Raw genomic sequence first — 22,809 nt, 5'->3', positions numbered from 1 at the left:
TTTTGAGTAGGAATAATATTGTATAGTGTCATTTCAATCAGCAGGATGATTTGAGGGGAGAGATGCCCCCAAAAAGCCAGTAAATCATTGGGTTTTTTTGTGGTTTCCTGTTGGCTGCATAGGCTGGATGAGTCCAGCACCAGCCAAAAACCTCATGGGCTGAACAGGTCTGCCTTGGGGCTCCCCCCTTGGTGGCCCTAACTTTGGAGACAGATATATATATTAAAAAAAAAAATAATTAACCAGCTGGAGGCCTGTTTGTGTGTTCACATCCAGCTGAAGGGGGTGGCTTTGGCTGCCTCTGTCCTTGGCTGTGGGTTTGGGTCAGGGCTTGTTCTGTGGGGACCAAACTGCCTCGTTTTGAGCAAAATAAACACGCTTTGGTGTAGGGTCTGCTGGGGGTGAATTGTGTTATTTCATAAAAGGCTTCTTGAAGGCTGCTTTTTTTTCCAGGGAAATTAAATTCCACGTTTACCTTGAGACTTTATCCTGCTTTGTTAGATTGGTAACAAGCCAGTGTACACCTTGTACAGGAGAAAATTAGACTGACGAATTAGACTTCTGGTCTGTAATTTACCCCAAGAACTAAAACCAGATTTATTTTTTGTTCTTTTACTAAAATAAATGGTTTATCTGCATTGACTTTACAATGACTGCAAGACTGTATTAATGGAGAACTAATTTATTTCTCATTTAATTTCCCGAGGTTTTGTTGGGTTTAAACTTGTTCTTTCTTTTCTTTTTCACCTCTCCAGTACACTAGGGTTTGGATTCCTGACCCTGATGAAGTTTGGAGATCGGCAGAAATTATCAAGGATTACAAAGAGGGAGATAAAAGCCTCCAGCTGAAACTTGAAGATGAAACTGTAAGCTTTTGAACGTCATTATTCTTTTTTAGTAATTTAAAGCTTCAAATTAATGTGTGAAGAAGCCTGAGCCATCTCCTAGTTTCTGTGAAGTGGTTTAAAATGTGTTTTATTGCCTTAACACTTCCAGCTTTTCCCTGCCTGCTCCCTCCCCAGACACTTATGCCGCAGTAGGTTGCAAGAAAAGCCCTTGACCTCCATCATCTCTTTTCATCTCCTGGCAAACTTATAATAGTCTGTGATATCAGGATATATATATATATTAAAAAAAAAAAAATATATATATATATGTATTTTTTTTTAATAATAGTGGCAGCATGTTAGAAATGGAAGTTTGTGCTTTTTGCTGCCGAAAAGAGTGTGGAGAGCACGGCTGGTGGCATCTGCTCAGCCTCGGGTACTGATGGAAAGCCCACACACGGCTCAGGGGTGACTGCTGTGCAGCAGCTTTCTCCACGCCTTGGCTTTTCTCTCTGAGTACAATCTTACTCAAACCCTTTTTTTTCCCCCCTCCGCTTTATTTTTACACAAGGAAAGCTTTTGAAAGAGAAAAACACAAAACTCATTTAAATGTAGATGTTTTCTAGCGAGCGCTGGCTCCAAATGCGCAAACAGCCCGGGCTGTGGAGTGTGCACAGCCAGGAATTAATCATCCCCAGAGCAGGACGGGGGCCGGGGAGGAGCAGCTGCTTTCTGTTCTGCAGAAAAACCTCGTGGAGTGGGACACGGGGTGACAGCAGGGAATTGCAGAGGAGGTTAACCACGGCGTTTGTATCGGCTGCAAATGCAGTTTATGGGAAGGCAGCAGCCGTGCTGTGTAGCCACCATGAGCTGACTGGTGTAGCAGGAAGGATAAATACATTTTTCATGAAGATTTTCACCTAAGCCCTCTTTCTTCGTTGGTTTACTGGGCTGTCTAGAGTGTGATCTGCTCTGTAGGCTAGAAGAGTTAGTAGAGACCACCCACTACAAATTCACATGTTACAAGAGGGGCGAGTAGTTCCCATCCCCTCCAAGCCAGGCGTTTTCCACCATATTGCCTGATGGGAAGATGGAGAACAGGAATGAGCTGTGGTGGATTAGGCAGTTTGTCAGAACAGGTTTTTCTTTCAGGGCAGCTCAAGCATGGGCTGTTGGCTGTGTGTGAGTGTGCCAGGTTTGCAGGGAATGTTGTTGATGTCTGGGATCTACACCCAGTGTTTGGTGCTGTTGCTTTTGTTGTCCTGCCCAGTTTGCTCTTTCAGCATAATGCAGCTGTCTGGGGTAAATAAAGGATGGAGGATGCTTAATACTTTTTTATCTTCCATGGTGATAAATCTGGATGAGATGCACAGATGCCACCTTGGAATCCCTTGGAAGCTCCAGGCATAGAATCATCATTTTATCTTGGAATGGTTTGGGTTGAAAGGACCTTATAGTTCATCCAGTCCCACCCTGTGCCATGGGCAGGGACACCTTCCACTATCCCAAGCTGTTCCATGCCCCATCCAGCCTGTCCTTGGACACTGCCAGGGATCCAGGGACAGCCACAGCTGCTCTGGACACCCTGTGCCAGGGCCTGCCCACCCTCCCAGCCAGCAATTCCCAATTCCCAATATCCCATCCATCCCTGCCCTCTGGCAGTGGAAGCCATTGCCCGTGTCCTGTCCCTGCATGCCTTGTCCCCAGTCCCTGTCCAGCTCTCCTGGAGCCCCTTCAGGCCCTGCCAGGGGCTCTGAGCTCTCCCTGGAGCCTTCTCTTGTGCAGCTGAGCACCCCCAGCTCTGCCAGGCTGGCTCCAGAGCAGAGGGGCTCCAGCCCTGGAGCATCTCTGTGCCCTCCTCTGGACTGGCTCCAGCAGCTCCACGTCCTTGTGCTGTTGGAGCCCAGGGCTGGACACTGATGGGTTCCTGGGTGCCCATCTCATCCACAAGAGCTCCTTTTCTTCCACTTGTGCTCAGGCTGCCAAAATACACCTGCTCCTATTGCTGAGTGCTCCCATCTTCCCTTCCCAGTTGAGATCTCCTGCAGTTTTAGTACTTGGGCAGGAATTATTTTCTTTTCCTCTTTAATCTGGATATTTACCTGGAAACTAAAGGGTCTGAGGAGTCCTGCAAGGTCTACTGTTTTTGTGCAGCTGAGTCCAGTACCACCAACTTTAAAGTACAAGGAAATGAAAGGATTACCAGGTGTTGTAGGTAGTAGCTTAATAACCATGTCACAGTCATGGAACATCTCATTTAGGGGTTATGCAAGACACCCAAGGTCTCTGGGAGTGCCCTGTTTGATGCTTTTCCTGTATGAAATCCTGCCTCAGTCCGTGTCATGTTGGACTGAAAGGCTCTAGCAAAGGGGAACAGCACTTGTGTGCATCAGGTTGGAGATACCCATCACACGTATCTTCAGGGGATCCAAAGCTGTAGAAAGCCTTTTGTTCCTGCCAGCCAATATGCATTACCCAGCTGTTCAGTGCTTCCTTTTGTCCTTGTGCTTTAAGTGAATCTTCATGGGTTTTGTGGTTTCTGGCTCTGCTCTGTATGCAGGAGTACTCCCTCCGAATGAAGAGCTGACTTTTAAATATCACAAGGCATCCCTGGTGTGTTTGCCATTAAGATGTGAGACTGAGTGCAGACTCTCGAAAATTGGCATTGACAATGTGGAATTGGAGGATAAAACCAGCCTGAGGTTGTCAGACATGCTGAGGGAGCCTGTCCTTGTGCACTTGGGTCAGCTTTTCTTGTGCTGTTTGCACAGGCAGTGATCCAGTGCAGGGACAGTGGTTTTTCTTGGAAACTGGGATTCCTCCCTTCTGGTGGGAGCTGAGCATCACGCCTCCTTCCTGAGGCACCCTGTGGGAAGCAGCATCACTGGCAATTATTTTTTGCCTACACTGTAAAGAAAAAAACTATGTTTTTTCTTTAGTTGACAGCTCTGTTGCTCATTTGGGGACAAGTCAAAAATAGCATAAGGCTGCCCATATGCTAACTTCAGCAGCATAACTTGGCTCCTCAGGCACTTCAGCAGCAGGAACTCCATGCTTCTCTGTGTCCTCTCTGCCTCAAGGGGTGTCAGGTTTCAGGTAGAACAGTAACTTGAATTAAAAATGAGCTGCGAAATCGCTCTGATGGTAAGAACATGGTCTAGTTGATGCCTTGGGTTTTAGCTTTTATATTTTTCAGGTTCTCTGCTGCTTGGTGTGTAACTCTGAAACTTCATGTCAGGTGTTAGTGAATTCTCTTCACAGCGTAGTCAGACAAAACAATTCCTTTCCAGCAGGAGAACCAAAGACACCTGGTACCCAAAAATCATAAACATCAAAGGGAAGGGGGCAAGCCCTTGAGACTTGGTGACCTTGGGGCTGTGGTTGGATAATTGACCCCAATATGTAAATGAACCAAAACTTATCTTACAAAAATGTGAAGACTTTTGACATGATCCATCTTGGATTTGATTTGGGTGTAGCCCCTCTTGCACTGCCCAAGGTGCATCCTTTCAATAAATACCCGTTTTATTCCTTCTGCTCTGTCTAGTCTCTGTTCCAGGTCAGACTCTCCAGGCAATACAGTTTGGAACGAGGCTGCTTTTCCAAGAGCAGGAAGATGCTTAGATCAGATGAAGCTGTGGGTTTCTGTAGGGTGCCTGTCACTGCTCAGAGGTGGCTAAAGGCTGTTTGTCCCAAGGCTGGTCTGAGAATGACCCAGGTATGGCCAGGTTGATGCTTTGGACCATCCAGGACCATGTCATGGTCAGCGCAAAGCCAGAGGGATGACCTGGCAGTCTGCCATTCAAGTCTCTATAGCATTTATCATCAAGGGACTTCTAATTTAATTTAGAGCAGGGCATGTAAGTATTTTATACTAGCAGGAGTTGTGCCTGGAAAAGTGACAAGCCATTAAAGGAGCTGTTTTTTTGGTTTTGTTTTGTTGTTTTTTTTTTTTTTTTTTTTTTTTGGTGTGTGTTGCTGTGTTCCTCGTGTGTCTCTCCAGCTCTACGAGTACCCCATTGACCTGCAGGGGAACGAGCTGCCCTTCCTACGCAATCCAGACATCCTGGTGGGGCAGAATGACCTGACAGCCCTGAGCTACCTGCACGAGCCTGCAGTCCTGCACAACCTCAAAGTCAGGTTCCTCGAGTCCAACCACATCTACACCTACTGTGGTGAGTCTCCAGACCCCCACGTTGTGGGGCCACAGAGAAACCCCTCGAGATCATAAAGCAGAGGGTTTAGGGTGGGTGGGAGGCATGAGTGTGTGTCAACAGGATGTGAAACCAGAGGTGGTTTGTGGGGGCTGCTGCACTGTGAACTTCCTGAGCTCGTGGTCCAGCTGCTCTTGGTGGGAACATCTTGTCAGATGAGTTTGAGGCAAGCCTTGCATGTGCTTGGCAGCCCTCACAGGGAAAATGTAGGGCTTAAAAAAAGCAGTGAACAGCAGCATGCCAGACAGTGATCCTGCTGAGGAATGTCCATAGCAGGTTTTCCTCCAGAAAAAAAAAAATGCAAAAAAACCTTCCATCACAGCCGTTTCCTTCCTTTTCATCTAACTCCTGAATTCAGAGCAGGAGGAGGGCAGGTATGAACTTGGGTTTGTGATTTTTTGGGGAGGGTGCCTTGCCAAAGCTTTTTCAGGATGGCATTTACCTGTGGATGGACAGAAACAAGTTCAACTTGAAAAATTGAGAAGGAAAGAAGGCAATTCATAGAATCCCAGACTTGTTTGAGTTAGAAAGGGTTTTAAGGATCACCTTGTTCCAACCCCCTGCCATGGGCAGGGATACCTTCCACTGTTCCAGGGTGCTCCAAGCCCCATTCAGCCTTGGACACTGCCAGGGATCCAGGGACAGCCCCAGCTGCTCTGGGCACCCTGTGCCAGGGCCTGCCCACCCTCCCAGCCAGCAATTCCCAATTCCCAATATCCCATCCATCCCTGCCCTCTGGCAGTGGAAGCCATTGCCCGTGTCCTTTAAAGCTGGTGTGTACAGCTGTGGCTGTGTTGCAGTTCGGGGTTGCAGAAGAAATGCTTGGCAGGAGGAAATCACTTTTTAAAACAGTGCACTGGAAATCCATAGCCTCTGTGGCTCCTAGTAATGTTAATTTTCAGTATTTTATGATGCGTGGTGTTGGATTACTGGCATAACTTGCAGCCTTTCGCTACTGCACATGTGCCTTCAGTCACCCACAGACCTGCTCTCGCCCAAAATCTGTGTGGTTTCATGAGAGCAGCTTCTCATGAAGGTTCATGATCATCTCAAGCGCAGCACTGATGGAGATACAGGTGTTTGGGCTGTGTAGGTTTATTGCAAATCTCTGCCTGGCTGCAGCATACCTCGTGCTTTGGTTATAAAGTGGTTGAGAAGGGCAGGAAGGTGCTTGTTTGAAGTGAGGAGAGCCCTTCAGCTTAGCTTGGCATCGTGGTTTGGGTGAGTAAGGGAAAACTGACCTGAGCACAACTGGGAAGCAAACAGGCAGGAGCAGAGCTCAGGGAGGTGAAGCAGCCTGGTCAGTGTCCTGCAGGGGCAGGTGGTGTGACAGTCACTGACCTTTGCCCTCCGTGGCTGGCTGAGTCACCCTCCTGGTGTTTGCTACATGCTGAGAGTTCCTGTGCTCCTGGTTCTCTGGACCAGCTGGGAACACAGCACTGGCCCCACAGCCAGATAGATGCTCCTGGTGTTCCTCTCAGGGACAGCTGAGACCTGCCCGACCTGAAACTGCTCAGAGGTGGAGCATTGTCAGCACCTGGAGCAGAGCAGCTCCCTGGAGCCCACGGGGAGCACCACGTGTGGCTTGGCCTCTCATCATCTCCCAGCTCACTGCCTCCTCCGGCGTGCCCAGAGCTGGAGAGGAGGCAAACATTAAAGCCTCAGAGCAGGCTCTGGCATTCCTTTCCCATGATGTATGTATTTCAGTTTGATTAGGGTGCATTCTTTCTTGGGAGTTTTTACTTGCAAACTCAAGCCAGGGGAAAACCCGGGGTGTTTGGGTCTAGCAGAGCTTTGGTTGCACGGGAATTGCTTTCCTGTAGTGCTGGCTCAGGCTGTGTTGATCTCTCCTCACCCCTCCTGCAAAGTCTGTCTTCACACAGTAGAGATTACTGTATATTTTTATGCTCTTCTCACCAGTTTTGTGCATCTCCTTTGTAGCTGTCCAGGGGATTAATGCCTTGCTGTTGGAGGAGATGCTGAGATGTGAATTACTCCGCTGCTCGCCTTTCTTTGTTAGCTCTCAATCATTGTGTTTTAAAAACCTTATTGAACCAACCAAAATGCCAACTCCATGCTTGGTTTGTGACGTACCTGCCTGTCTGTCTGCCCCCAGGTATCGTGCTGGTGGCCATCAACCCCTATGAGCAGCTGCCAATCTACGAGCAGGATGTCATCTATGCCTACAGCGGCCAGAACATGGGGGACATGGACCCCCACATCTTCGCCGTGGCCGAGGAAGCCTACAAGCAGATGGCCAGGTCAGTGGGGGCCAGCCACGGGGGTTTGGCTCCAAAGTGGGCAAAGATGCCAAAAAATGCTCCAGGTACTCAATGAAAGCAAAGTCGTGAGAGAGAGTGTGCTGGAGGTCAGGTATTTCTAATTAATCCTGCCTGATTATTTCAGCCTGTTACTGCACCCAAGCTGCTGGGCTGATGGGGATCCCTCAGGAACTCAGGGGTTCCGTGGGGGATCCCTCTCTTGGGATGAGTTTCCTGGAAGAAATGAAATTCAAACCACTCTGGCAAATGCCGTGTTTAACATCTTAGGGGAAACCACATTACAGATAATTTGGTGAGATAATCAAACCAAAACTAGAAGCTAATGCTGTTTTATGGAGATGTTGTGATTTTGAGTTGGGTGGTGCCTGGCAGACACTTGGAGATATTTATGGATCCCTCAAAGCAGTGTCTTCACCAGATGGATATGGTGACAGTTTTGCTTTATTTATTTCCATGCTTGTTGTGTTGCTGGGGACAAATGTAGGATTTTGTTCTTAACATGATCCAGAACAGAATTGTAGAGGAAACAGAAAATTGTTCTATGAGGGATCATTTTATTATAGTTGTCAGGACTCACTCAGTGTGTTTATGTTTGCTTGTGGACTAGCTGAGATTTTTGTACTCTTGCTTTTAATAGCAAGAGTAAGCACTAAACAATTTTCCAAGGGTTACAACCTCCTTTCTGCTGTGCATGGGTTTTAGTGGTGAGTTAGGATGCATTTCTAATAAAAATGAGCCAGAGTTCAATCCAGAAATGCCTCTGGAGGAGCACTACCATGGCCAGAGGTAGGATGGATTGTACCCAAACTGAGTCCAGCCTGCAGTTCACTCCTTCAAGTGCCTGTGCTTTGGGTAAAACCGCTTTGAGAAGAGTTCAGGAATTCGGGGAGCTTGCCTGTAGAAAGAGGAAGGCTTGAGAATTTGTTCTTGTTTGATTCCAGACTGAGCAGCAGGCTGCATATTTCTTTTTAGAAGCTACCAGGGATTTACTGACCAGTGTGGACAGGACCTGTGTGTTTTCCAGGGCAAGCATCTAAAAATAAGGCAGCAACTCACTTTTCTGCTGAAGTTTGTGCTAGGGAAGACATGCTGTTCTCCCACATCCCTGGGTAATTTTGCAGGCGGTGGGCTAGCAGCTCTAGCTCTAGCTTGCCTCTTTATCAGAATAAAGCTACTTTTGACAGCAACTCATAATGGATAACTGCTGTCTCTGGGTGGTCCAGACTGCTCTGATTTTCAAGGGGACAGGGAAATAACAACCTTCAGAGCTCTTAAGAGAGGTCCTCACTGCTCAGCACTCCTCTCTTTTGGGCTGTTATTATATGGCAATTGCAGGTTTGGGTACAAAAGAGGGCTTCAGGCAGGGCTGAGAGGAGATTGGGACATGGATTATAGGAATCTACCTGGCTGTGTGAAACGTGCCTTAAACTGTTAGCACACTGAGTTTTAAGTCCTGCTGTGTTCTCTGCAGTTTGATCCAAGCTTTTCCCCCCAAGGTGTGTGGTGGAGCTGTTTGGGTGTGTGGATGGCATAGCTCCTGGGTGATGGATAAAGGGCATTGAAAAGGACTTGTTTTTGTGCTTTTTTTGGCTGAAATGCTGACTCTGTGGGATACCTTGTGCCTGCAGCTCAGCTTTAGTCATTTGGGGTGAGGTGGGATATGGCTTGTTAAACCTAAACTGGTGCAAAAATTCCACTTGTTTTGCAGTTCAGCTTTTAAACAATTGGATTCTGTCCGGTGCATGCTTATAGATCAGGAATAAAACTCAAGCCTGCCATCTCAGAAGGTTGAGATTGCAAGGTGATTGAGAGCAGGAAAGCAACCAGGCCCACTCTTGGGGGGGTTTTGAGTATTTTGGGTATTTTATTAGTGTCCCAGAGCACACAGGGAAAGCTCAGTGAGGGGTGTGAATGGGATTGAGTGGATGGCAAGGGAAAAGGGCACAAAACTTAAGACTGTCTGTTAAATGAGAAAAATTGGAGGTAATTAGATTTTTATTTCTCAGATTTTTATTTACAGAGTGGCATGGCCATGCAGAGACAGGGGCAGAGTGTAAGGCAGTTGGTGTGTACAAGAGTTAGTGACTTCTCCTGTGCTTACTCACTGCCTCAAGCTCAGTGCCCAAGAGATGGGACTGGAGGCACCTTCACAGGTGACTGTGTGCCATCCTGTGTTTGTTTTTGTTTTGTCATCAGAAAATATCAATTTAAAAGAAAAAAGAAAAAGCAAAAAAAAAAAAAAAAAAAGGCCGTGGATGGGGGTTGTACAAGGGGGCTGCAGAGGGTGTGTAACAACACCTGATCCCTTTTTTAAAGTCAAAATTGTTTATAAAGCACCTGAACACCTACAGTGGATTCAGTGTGCGTTAAAACTCCCCTTTAGGTATGAGCTCTTCACAAAGAGGGTGCTTTTGCAGCACTTGCATGAGAAACAGCTTAAAAAAACCCAAACAAACAAACAAACAAACAAAAAAGAACAAAAAAAAAACAGAACAAAAAAAAAAAACAGAACAAAAAAAAAGGGAAAGAAATTAAAATTCATGTGTGACATCATCTAATTTTTACAGTGACCAGCTCTTTAGAAACTCCCCAGATACCTGGTGTGGGATTGAACACAGTCTCTACACCTAAGCAGTGCTGTTCTAAACAAAATTAGCAGCTTGGAGTTAATTTGCACCAAGTGCTGCTGCTGGAGGCGGTGGATTCAAGGGTTGGGATGGTGGAAGGATGGATCCTTTGGTGATTGATAGTGGCCCTGGGTTGGAAGCAGTGAGTGTCTTGGGACATGGATTGCCTGCAGGGCAGAGCAGGCATCTCCTCTGGTCAGGGAGAGGTGCAGTGGGGTTGGAGGGCTCCAGAAGAAATGGGTTTAGCTGCACTTCTTAATTAGTGGCTTGTCTTTTTTTTTTTTTTTTTTCCACTCAGAGTCAGGATTAAAACACAAAAGAGACTGATTTTTTTTTTTTTTTTTTTTTTTTTTTTTTTTTTTTTTTTTTTTTTTTGTTCGGGCTTGGTAGTTTATTAAATCTTGTCCAGAGTACAGAGAGTTCTGCAACTCTTCTGGCTGCCAGCTAAAAGAGAGCAAAATGGAGACAAATCTAGCTAATTACAAGGTCTTTTAAAGCCAAACAGTCCAATTAAGAACCAACGCCTATATTATTTATATTTTTGACCCAATAACCAAACTCCCATGACACTCAATGCAGCATTAACTGTCCAAACAGAAACTACTACTTGAAATAAACCAGAAGAAGGGACAAAAAGGAGAAAGAGACAACGCCCAAGAACTTCCATCTTTTCCCATACTCATTACTATATTCTAAAAAACTCCAAATTCCCAACTCTTCACTGTGTGACACCACACTTTTATTCCAACTACGCACTGCAGTGACTCTTAACTCCACCACTCAAATTTGGAGTCCTTCTCCGAGGCCCCAGGTCAAAAGCGGCGTTCTCCAGGGGGTCAGCGGTGGGAAGCACAGAAACCTCAGAACTCCCAGGTTTGTGGGATCCAAGTAGAAGGTGTTTGCCCTCCTTGGAGCAGTGTGAAAGCTGTGCCATGGTCACACAGAGAGCCAGCACAGCTGCTGATGCCCTGGCTGATTCTTGCATTTCTATCAGAGGAACAAAAGGTCTCTTGTGTGCCCACATCCTGACTGTAATTTCCGCGTGTGTCATCGCACTGGGCAGGAGCCTGGAGTCTGGCAAAAATTCCCTCTTGTAAACCTGAATTTCTGCTGCAGTCAGCCTGACCTGAGCAGCACGTGTTCCACTCTGCTCTGTGCTGGCACTGCTGGGACACCTCCAGTGCTGGGGACAGCTCTGGGACCCTCAGGACAAGAGAGACAGCGAGGGGCTGGAGCGTGTCCAGGGAAGGGAACGGAGCTGGGGAAGGGGCTGGAGCCCCAGGAGAGGCTGAGGGAGCTGGGAAAGGGGCTGAGCCTGGAGAAAAGGAGGATCAGGGGGGACCTTGTGGCTCTGCACAACTCCCTGACAGGAGGGGACAGCCGGGGGGGATTTGGGATCTTATCCCAGGGACCAGGGACAGGAGGAGAGGGAACGGCCTCAGGCTGGGCCAGGGGAGGATCAGGTTGAATCAGGCCAGGAGGAATTTCCTCATGGAAAGGGTGGTCAGGAACTGGAAGGAGCTGGAAGGATGGTCCAGCCCATCCCTGGAGGTGTCTAAGGAAGGGCTGGACGTGGCACCCATCGCTCCAGGCTGGGGAACAAGGTGGGGATGGGGCACAGCTTGGACTCCTTAATCTTGGGAGGGCTTTTCCAACCTCACAGAGTCCATGATTTCGTGCTCTGACCCTGTCCCTCTCTGTGAATGTGACCCACTAGTTGTTGCAAGCTCCATGGAGGAAGTTTGGATGGTGACAGTGCAACACCAGTTTCCCCCTCCCAGCCTGTGGGAGCTTTAGGTGTACTTTTAGTTAGATATTCCCCATCTTGTCTGCAGCTCTGTTTTAATACTTCCCAGCTTGACTTTTCAGTGTGCTTGCTGTGTTTTCACGTGATGCTGGGCTGAGTCTCTTTGGAAAATCCCTACAGTGGATATATTTGTGTGACTTTTCTGTCTTTGGCCCTTGTTTCTTCCTTTTGCACCAGCTGGGTTCATTCTCAGCACAAGCCAGGAGTTGCTAGTTCAAGTAAGATTACTTAGTGCTTTTGGGCTTGGTAAGGATTTTTTCTTGGTGTTTTTTAAAAATTATTATTTTATTTGTGTGTGTGCTTGTTTATTTTGTTTGGTTTTTTTTTTAAATGTTTGGTTTGGTTGCTGTTGTTTTGTGGTGTTTTCTCGATTGTTTTTTTTTTGCGGGTATTTATTTACTTATTTATGTATTCATGTATTTATGTATTTATTTAAACAAAACCTATGCGTTATACATAATAACATACAGAATTGAGCTGCACTAGGGGAGAGAGACATGTGCTGTGGGCAGTGGAGCAGAAGAATGGGCCCTCCAAGGGCTGTCAAACATGTCTGAAAAGCAGGGAGCAGGTAGCAGAGGTGATCTTTGCCCAAACCATAAATCAAACAGTGAAGGTGTTGCCAGCCCCTTCTGTGTGTTTTCCATGTGGCATCTGTGGGTCTTGCTGTGGCAGGAACATTTTTCTCCCTTGTGTGGGCCTCTAGCTGTTGTGGCATGACAGCAGCCCATGTAATTAACAGCTAATTCAGTTCAGGTAATGAACACAAAGGAGGTCCAGTGTCCAGCTCTTACCTGGAAGAGATTTTGGGTCATAAAGGACTTGTGAAAACCTCCTGAGAAGTGCATGGTCAAGTGCCATGGGCTTTATTGCCTGGTGCATCCATCTAGCTGGTGCTTTCACAGATGCATCCCTGCAAAGCTGTTCTGTGTGGCCAGGAAAAAAATATCTTGGATCTGTTTCACGTGGAACTGCTAAATCCGAATTGCAGAACATTGTGATGTTCTGCCAGGAGAATGGAAGGGCTCTGCAGACCTTACCTGATCCTTGCAATGGCAGTGGGAAGGGAATTGTCCTGGTGACCTGTTGGTTAGACTGGGGTTTCCTCCTTCTCAGCTTGAGGATCTGCTCTCAGTGTTGTTGATAATTCTTGCAGAAGAAATAAAATAAGAAATGCAGGAGTGATTTGATGGACGAGTTTAGCTTCTGCGTATCTTGTCTGAGCTGCAGCTCAGTGGGTACCAGATAACCCCTGGTGTCTGCAGTTCCAACAGGGCTCAGCATCTGTTGTGCAATTCCTGAACTGTGAAAATTGTAAATTGTCAATAGGGTGTCTCCTCCCTTCAGCCCCACTGCCCACACGCTGCTTTCTGTCAACAAGCGCTCCAACACTTGGACTGCAGACAGGTAACTCTGTTTAGCAGTGGCTTTCCATTTTTATTGGACGTTATATACAGAACCATGAACAGGACAGGACTGCTGTGGAAGGCATCTCGAGCTGTTTATTTTCCAGCCATCAGTCTCATTACAAGGTTGGGACAATGGGATGATGCCAGCAGCTCACGTCCTCAGCAGCAGCCACAGAACTCAATGTTACAGTGCACTCTGAAAGTTTTTTGGCCAATCACAAAAAGCAAAAGCATATTGACAGTAATTGTGTCCAACCACTGTAAGTTCACGTACCTTTGGTTAAAACAATGCTTGCTTACTTTGAATGCAATACCTACATGTAAGCCTTAAAATAAAATGCACGGAGCTCCCTTATTGAGCTTAGACCTTCCTAATATCTTGCTAGATATACTTTTCTGCAGCTTAGGGAATTAAATTCTAGCCAAGCATTAATACACAGACCATTGTTTCATTTGTCCTTGCTTTCTACATCTTAAAGAACTTTTTCTGCTGGCAAATCTTATAGCTGCCTCTAATTGCAGTTCTGACCTTTAATTGCAGTTCTGCTGTTTCTGAGACCAGCTTTTTGCATCTTCCCCAAAATCCTCTAATTTTAAGGATTCCCACAGAAGTTAGTGCTCCCAGGCTTTGCTCTGCACTGTCAAAATCACTGCTCCCTGCAGCCACAGGGGAAATGTCTGTGTCCTGCAGGGGCAGGTGCCACTGGGGCTGCCTGAGGTGACCACTGCTTTTTACTGCTGTGGGGGCCAGTGCTGGAGCTGGAAAAGAGCAGAAATTGCAGCAACAACCCTGCACACAAGCAGAAAGACTCAGGGAGGGGTATGGGCATGGTGGGGGACATCCTTTCATAGCACTTCAGATTTCAAGCTTTTACAGGAGGATTTAAAGCCATACAAAGAGAGAGAAGATAGGAGTTAAAAGAGAGATTAACCCCCGACAGAGATGCAAGGGGAATCAGACTGGCACAGTAAATACGGCTGAATCCTGTGTTATATTAAAGGGAGGGAAGGGTTTATTCTCCAGGGCAATGAGGCTGGGTGAGGGCTTGCAGGGAGCTGTGGGGCTGAGCTGTGCAGCAGGGATCAGCACAAGAATAAAGCTCTTGTCTTAAAAGGGGGCCAGAAGAAAAATAACTCAAGAGCCTTGAATTTAGGAAGTTGCAAAACTGAGGGGGTCCTCTTCTGCTTAGAGTTAAAAGTGGGATAGGTATGAGGGGACGAGGTTTTGCAGGAGCTAACCCCTGAACCTGCTGGTGCTGGTGAGAGACCTCAGGGATTGCTTTTCTTCTCCCTAGGTGATATATTAAAAAAAAAAAAAAAAAAAAATTGAGAGAAGCTTTAGGAAATGTTTCCCAAGAGCTGGAGGCAGAACCCTCTAGTCTTACTTGATATGGGAGGGAACAGAGATGCTTTGGGGATAAGGGGCCAACTAATAAACCTTTTTAAAATGTAATTTTTTTTTCTTTTTGGCGATTTAGGAGGACTGTGCTATTTGCTAGCAGATTTAATAATAAATGATACATCCCTTATAGAAAAATCATAAATACTCATACATGGGACAGAACTGGTATGGGAAAGCTTAAGGTAGAGAACCTTACTGAGGGTAATGAGTGTGTGTGTGAAATATCACTGACCAGGAAGGAGGGATAATACCCTACATCGAACATGCAGCTACTGCTGTGATGCAGGAGAGGTGTTGGAGCTCTGAGGGGACACAGCTGTAGCACCAAACATCATTAAACATTCAAAACAGCATTTATGAGCAGCATAATTACATCAGAGCCCAAAGACTTGTGATTGGCCTTGCCCACCTCCCAGTCACTGCTTGCCACCCCACATCCTCAGTGAACTTCTGGAGGTCTCAGGGTGAAGAGCCCAGAGCGTGGTTTCTGAAAATCCCTTTCTGGGGTTTTCCTGATGTTCATCAACTGTAATTAGTCAGATGGTAGCGTGTGAGTTTTCTGAGCAGCAGTAGCTTAGGGTGGTGGTCCCTTCTTTCTGGGAGTGGCATGGGGTGGAAGAACAACCGAGTTGTCCTCCTGGTGCTCCAAAGCTGATCTGTTGGCACAGCATCCCACGGCTCCTTCCTGCTTTTTGGGAGGATGCAGTCCCAGGCCTCCTCCCTCTGCAGTGCTCCAGCAGCTGGCAGGTGGCCTGGGCTGGAGCCAGGGATGCTCTGTGGTGTGATCCCAGCACAAAAAAAGGAGCATCAGGGTGCCAGAGAGTTAAGGAAACTGGCTGGGAGTGTGTTTTGCTCTCGCTGGGAACAACGCACAAAAGAATTGCTGGCCTCGTTTCCATGAGGCTGAGGAGCTTGTGTTCCTCCCCGGCGGGGTGTGCAAAGCAAGAAGGTCATCCAGACTGGAGGCAGCTCAGCATTTCGCAGGGACTTGGAGCTCTGAGGATTTTCTGTGCTGCTGGAGGGGCGTTTCCAGCCAGCTGAGCGAGGTGTTTGGGGGAGAAGGGGCATTAATGGGCTGGGGGGGAGGGAGGCGATTTGGGGAGTCCCAACTCCTCCTGGAGTGCTGGAACACCTCAAGAAAGTGCTCTGACCTCTGCAGAGACACCACACTATTTAGCACTCATAAACCCAGCCTTCCTAATGCTGAGACCAAACCCACGGAGCAGCCTGCGCCTTGCCTGGTCTCCATATGCTGTGTGCTCATCTTTGCCCATTCCAAACCAAGCTGCTGCTTTTAGCCTTTTCTCCCCCAGCAACTGAGACATTGAAGGCCATATTTTCTCTCTGGCTCCTTGCTGAAACCCAGGAGTGGGTGAGCAAATGGGCTCCAGATCTGTGCAGGGTGGATCCCGGGGAAAGCATCGCCCCCAGTGCATCTCAGAATTACAGAATATTCTGAGCTGGAAGGGGCTCATCAGGATAACTGAGTTCAACTCAAGTCCACCTCCTCAGAATCCAACTCTTTCTTTGTGACCAGAATGTATTTTGAAGCTCTGATGTGGTTATAGATTGTTGGTGAAAATGGTATTATTTTCCTCCACTGGTATATGCCACTGTATCAAAAGTTATCCCCACAAAGAAGAAATAATCTGTGTTAAATACAGTTTTCTTTGTAAAAGGAGGACCAAAAAAAAGGTTGCATAAGGTAATCTATGCCATTTATGAAAGATAAAGTGTAAAAAACTACCCAAATTAATGTGTAGCTCATGAAAATCTGTCCTGATAGTGCTGCTGGCTTCAGCAGCTGCAGTATTAAGTGTGCATTTGCAGCTGATACTGGAAAATGCAGACAGAAAACAAGTTCTTAAACATTCTTGTCCAATTAGATGAAAAACATCTCCTAGAGTTTCTCTCAGGGAAAAGTGTAACTGCCCCTAAGTTGTGGTTTTCTGTTTGCCTTGAGTGGCAATGCCAGGGATTCTAAAAGCCCAAATAAGAGCCCACAAATGAAAGAAGCTGCTGCCACTGTCCACAGTGATGCTGCTCCAAATTCCAGTTATCCCACTGAAATGGCAACAACTCCTGCCTTCAGACACTGCTTGAGAGGTGGCTTTTCTCTGTGTTACAACACTAAAAAACTCTGTTTTTCACCTCCAGAGTGCAACTTCTATTTGTTCATTTGAAAGTAGAGTTGTACTGTCTCAGTTTTTCATCACTGCCATTAGCACTGGAGGGTTGCAATCCAGTGGTAATGAAATTATTGCATTTTTTATATTTCCAACAACACAGTGCAGTAGCTAGGCTCATTCTTAGCCTTTGCAGCACTGCCAGTGGAGAAATGCATTGGGGCTTTTGTGGGTGTTCTCATTGTGGTCAGGCTCAACTCAAACTGGAGTACTTAAAGGATTTTTAATCTTCAGATTGCTTTATGAACACTAATCCTCCAAGCAACCTGAAAGAAGTAGGTTAAATATGATTTCCATGGTGGAGAGACTTATTGACTCGTTCCACGACACAGAGAATTAGTGTCAGATCTGGGATTAAAGCTGGAGTGACCCCTGACAATTATCCACAGGGTCTGGCTCTGCCTTCATTTATTCCAGATCCCTTCCCCTCTTGGAGAAGCTGTGTGTTTTTAGTGCAACTGGTTTTGCTCCTGCTGCAGAGACCAGGGTGAAGCTGTGCAGTTCAGCTGCTTGTGCCAGTAGTGATTTTCTGATGGGATGACTATGAAAACAAATCCTAGATATTCCAGGTTCCTTCTTGTGGGTTTGGATTATTGTTTAAAGAAAGCTGACTTTGGGGAAGTTATGACTGGTAATAGATATCTGAAGAACATTTGGGGTATATTTGTCTTCAAGTACTGTTTTCAAGCAGCTTTGCTGAAGGCTGGGGGTGTAAATATCTGCACTGAGGTGTCCCTTTCTCTTCTGTCTCAGGCAGAGGGGTGGTGAGAGCCATCCCTGGATTCAAGCCCTTTTTGACTGCCGTGTCTCAACCATCTCCTTTTCTGAAGTGAGGATTTTCCAGGGGTGTTCTGCCCTGGCTTAATTGGGTGAAGTGATGGGAGCTGCACATGGAAACAGTGAGCAGTGGATGCAGTGCAGAGCTGTGTCCAGCTGGGCAGCTTGGGGTGTGGGTGCTTCTCCACACCTTTCCCAGGATGTTTGGAGACTCCTTCGAGGGCAGCAGTACTGTCTGTGTTGCTGCAGGTGAAGGACTGGGAAACAGGCACGGAAATATGTTCCCTTGATGTAAAGGCTGGTAATTAGCAGCCAGTGCTAATCACCAAAGGAATCTGAAATGCCCTTTCTCTTCATAGACAACTTTTTGCTTGCCTTGGGCAGCCCCTTTAGAAGTTGCCTTTTAAAAATGGTATCCATTAGATTTTTAGAGTAGATATAAAGCAGGAATGTTTTACAGGCTGCCCAGAGCATCTGTGGCTGCCTCCTCCTTGGGAATGTCCAATGCTGAATTGGATGGTGCTTGGAGCAACCTGGGTAGTGGAAGGTGTCCCTGCTCATGGCCTTTAGTAGATGGCCTTTAAAGGTCCTTCTGAAGCCTAGCATTTCTGTGATTCCATTATATTTTTCATGTGTTGTGAAAGCACCAGTGACCCCCTCTTGGTTTTGCTGGGGGGGGGGGGGGAGATGGAGCAGCACCGCCATGCTGCAGTGTTTATTCACCCATAAACACTTCATTTTATCTAGGTTCTTTTCAATAATAATTTTTTTTCCTGTGCTGGCACTGCCAAAAATTGCATGTATTTTAAACAGCCGTGTTGCACACTGTGCCTGCACGATGGCCAAACATTTCAGTGCCTTTTATTCCACACTGAACACAAACACCTCCTGCTTGGCTTTAACCATTTCTGCTGCTTGAGCATCCTGTTTGCTGCCAGCTGCTCTGTGGGACTTATCGATCTTCTCCTGCTGGCACCAGCAGTTGGTTAACTTGTACGGTGAAAAAGGGAAGGGCTCTGCAGCCTTCATTCCTGAAGGCTTTTATTTCTGAAGTGGGAAAATAGATGTCTGAACATGCATCATCCACCAAAAAAAAACCACAGAAGAGACACATTACTGCAAGTGCAGGAGGTTGAGTGGCCTGCTAAGAGCAGCTTTCTTTTCATTTTATGTTATTTATATAATCCAAAAGTTTTTTTTTTGTGCCACGGGGTGCTCACCTGGCCCATTTCATATTGCAGCACATCAGCAATTAGGGCAAAATCTTGAGAAACTCTGGAAAAATGGGATCTGGCAGAGTGGCTGCAGTAGCAGTAAATTGTGGTGGCCACAGTTTTGTCACTAGGCTCAGTGTCTTTTCTGCAAATGTGTGTTTAAAAAGAGACAAGCCGGAGGGAGGCATAAAGCACTCAGAATGCCACTTGAAGGCATTTTTGTGATGGGATCTGAAGCCCAGGGTGCTTAGCTGGGCTCTCAGGTGGGTTGTTTGGTCTCTGTCTTCCCCAGCCTGGCCCACCCCAATAGCTGGTGACAGAGAAGGTATGAAGGAGGTCAAAATTGGTAACAAGGACTCATAATTGTGAATATTAAATGGAATAAAAAATGGGTTACGAGACACTACCTTGCAGAAGTGCTGTCTGGGTGCCAAGTAATGCATCTTTTGAGATTTTGGCCTCATTTAGCTGAAGACTCACTCCCAGACTGGTGGTGCTTTTATCTTATGGCTTTAAGAGAAAAGTGGCAGGGAAGTGTTATTTGAAATGTGCCACTTGGGCCATGCCTGTCATGCAGAGCATGGTGGGAAACAATAATTCTGAAGTAACTTTTAGGCGAGTTTAGCTCTAAGCCGGCTTTGCTTTTGCAGAGCTCCTTTTGCAGGGATTTTGAATGTCGCCTCTCCCTTCAGCTTCTCCCTCACCTCTTACCAAGGACAGCCTGTTCATCCACCCTTGCAGCCGGTGCCAAAGCCTGTCTTCCCCTTTTTTGGCAGCTGGCAGGAATTTTGTCTATTGGATCCTGCTGATGGCCAGTGTGGGATTTCACTGATGGAGCTCAGCAGGAGTTTGTCCACGAGTCCATTGGACCGTGGATCCATTTGGAAAAGGCCTCTAAGATCAAGTCCAGCTGCCAGACAGCACCACCAGCACGTTCACCATGACCATGTCCTCAAGTGCCACATCCACACTTGGTTCAAACTCTTCCAGTGTGACTCCATCCCTTCCCAGCAGACTGTGCTGGGGCTTGACAACCCCTTCCATGAAGAAATTTTTCCAGATATCCATTCTAAGCCTTCCCTGGCACAGTTTGAGGATATTTCTCTCCTCCTTTCACTTGTTCCCTGGAAGGAGAGACTTGACAACCCACCCCACTGAAGATGATCAAAGCATGGGGGAAGCTTCATTTGGAGTTCAGTCAAACCATGACAGCCATCAGCTGTCCCAGGACCTGCTGCTGTGGGTTCATCCAGCTACCTTCTAGGGCTGGTGCTGAGTTTCCCTTCTGTTTTCTGTTTTTCTGTTCCCTTCCTACTGTTTTTCATCTGCTGGCTGCCCGTGCTGCCAGGAGACTTTTTTTTTTTAATTCTTTTTTTTTTTTTTTTGCACACCTGTGGAAGTCCAAAGGTGTGAGACTGGCACATTGGCAACCCCGTGCCTGGATGCTGCCAGCTGGATGTGGGAGAGCCTCAGTAGCTTTGCCAAGACCTGCTGAGGGCACAATGCTGTGACTTAGCAAGACCAGGCTGTCCCCACCCAGGATGAGTCAGGGGATCTGGGATGCTGGCTGAGGGTGTGCTCCACTCACAGCCCGTGTTCCTGCATTGCTGCCTCATTGCTGGGGTGCTAGGAGGCTCCTCTTTTCCTTCCTGTTGGTTGGTACCCAGGAAAACTACTTGGCTAGGGGATGGATTAAAATACACTTTGTGAATTGGTGTCTGAAAAATAGAGAGAGCTGGAAATAATCTTGTCAGTCTGCTGCTGCTGACAGTGTCTCAGAGTCATGGTTTGCACCAAAATGTTACACGTGACTTGGCTGAGGTTTTTTCTCTCAAACCAATTACCCTTGAGCCTAGAAGGAATTAAGATGTTCGTGCCTGACAGTGGAGGGAAGTAATGGTGTGGTGTGTCTTTGTTGGAAGTGCAAAAGTGGTGTGTGGCAGTCATTTAGCTTTTGTCCTCTTCTGGTATAAACATGAACTGAGTATCTAAAATTGAAATGTGTTTTGATAGTATTTCCTGATGTCAAGAGAACTGCAAGGTATAAATTTATTGTTGTACTTGTGTATGGGATTTTCTGTGCCTGCTTTCAGCTGTGGTTCATGAAAGCCAGGGCAGAGTCTGGGAAGCTTAAGTTGATCTTACTTAAAAACACACTCAATTATGCCCTTAAAGCTTACCCAAGAGCTTGGGTATTTTGGGGGGCTTATAGCAAATCCTGCAGTGAAAACTCAGCCCTTCCCAAAATCTGCAGCCAAATTGCAGAGGTGTTGAGTTTGCTGTGTGCTGATGATGCCTCAGGGAGCAAATCCCACTGCAGCAGAGGCACTTGGCCCTGGAGCCAGCAAAACTTTTCCTGGAGGGATGTAGTTCTGAAAATGAGCTCCTCTTACTGCCTTGGCCCTTTCTTTGCCTTGCAGCTCAAGCATGTTAAACAGATTAATTATTGGGATGTGTCTGGTGGGTACCACGCTGGGAAGGACTGGCTATTCCACGGTGGCTTGTGCAACGGGTTTTGTGTGTGTAATTAATTTTGCAAGTGGAAAAGGGCATTTGGAAGAGTTTGTGCTCTGTGCAAGGCTCTAGAACTGCATGAGATGGTGCACCCTCAGCTTCTCCATCCAAAGTCCTGTGCCCTGGAGTTATCTGGTGAAGTACCTCTGCACTTCAGATCAGTGCTTCACCACGTCACAGGATTTAGGAATGAGTTGCTGCTGTGGCTGTGATGTCAGACATGCTTCGTGTTGTTGTTGTCAGCTTTAACCAGATGTTGGGAGTTGTATGAAAATACTGATACTCATGTAATTACAGAGAATCAAGTGGCTTCTTCTGTGTCTGAATTTTAGGGTACTTGATTTTACAGCTCCAGTATTTTTAACTTTACTTTTAGTGTAGAGCAGTCTTTCTGGGTAACTGTGTTTTAAAAGCAAGTTTCACGAGTTGGGTATGTTTTAATGAGTAGAATCTCAAATGCTTGAGTGGAAGAGCTGGGGGAAGAATTAAATACATAGAATTAGGAGCTGATACTCAGCCAGCACCTGTTAGTAGTTCTCCAGACAAATGTCCAGCAGCAGAGGCTTGCTGTTGTGGTGTGTAAGAAATGGTTTTCCCAGAGTCTCAGGATGGAGGAGGCAGCAGTGCTTTGTGCAGGGACTCAGTTCCTGCTGTCTCTGGAGACGTTCTGGAGATCTTCAGTGTCCTTCATGTTTTCTCTTGGAAGTGTCTCAGTTGTGTATTATTCACTGTAACTTTTGAAGTCCAGAAGAAATCCGGTGTTTTTAACTACAAGGTGAGGGTGCAACACGGGAAGAGAGGGTGCCAACAGCTGACCAGGAAATGGATTAACTTAGAGGGATTTAGCTTTTATTAAGTTTGCTGGTCTGGCTCCCCAGGGATGAAAAGAACCAGTCCATCATCGTGAGCGGGGAGTCGGGGGCAGGCAAGACAGTCTCTGCCAAATACGCCATGCGCTTCTTCGCCACCGTCGGGGGCTCCGCCAGCGAGACCAACATCGAGACCAAAGTCCTGGCCTCCAACCCCATCATGGAGGTAAGAGCTGCTCCGTTTCCTTGGTCCTGATCACCCTGTTGTCTCTGTAAGTCACACGTACATTGGGAACCCCCAGGGGACTTGTGGGACAGGTTTGATTTATGGTATAACAGAGCCCTGCAGCTGGGCTGGAATGTAGAAATGCATCGACAGCCTCATTTAGACCACCCCAATGGCACTTGTGTTTGATGGTCTTAAAGCTGAGCTTGAGTATCCCCAGCACATCACCAGGAGCTGGGCTTTGTTGGGGCTCCAGAATGGAGAGCCTGAGCAGTGCAGCTAGCACTGTTAGTGTTTTATCATCTTCCTCCTCCTTTGTCACTGCATGGTTTCCCCTAATCTTCTTTTGTTGTGCAAACACGGAATAGAAAAATAAAGGAATTCATCTATTTGAGGTATCTAAATTAATTTTAATTGTTGTTAGTTTTCTGTTATCTGCTATCAATCACTTATTCGCCTCTTTCTTCCCCGAGGCAGCAGCAACAACAGGATGAAAGGACATAGTCTTAAGATGT

At 46.7% G+C, this 22,809-nt stretch overlaps 1 protein-coding gene across 1 annotated transcript in view; it reads left to right on the top strand.

The window, feature by feature from the left end:
* MYO5B (myosin VB) overlaps positions 1-22,809 on the top strand; it is a 145,677-nt gene that overhangs the window by 32,021 nt on the left and 90,847 nt on the right. Inside the window, exons 3-6 of the mRNA XM_062513989.1 lie at positions 756-866; positions 4,831-5,002; positions 7,158-7,302; positions 22,138-22,294. Coding sequence (XP_062369973.1) covers positions 756-866; positions 4,831-5,002; positions 7,158-7,302; positions 22,138-22,294 — 585 coding nt within the window. The remainder of the gene's footprint in view (positions 1-755; positions 867-4,830; positions 5,003-7,157; positions 7,303-22,137; positions 22,295-22,809) is intronic.

The sequence above is a fragment of the Cinclus cinclus genome, chromosome Z, assembly GCF_963662255.1.
Source record: "Cinclus cinclus chromosome Z, bCinCin1.1, whole genome shotgun sequence".
Lineage (NCBI taxonomy): Eukaryota > Metazoa > Chordata > Aves > Passeriformes > Cinclidae > Cinclus > Cinclus cinclus.
Note: the sequence above shows the minus strand (reverse complement) of the source record. Positions and strands in the feature narration are given on the sequence as shown.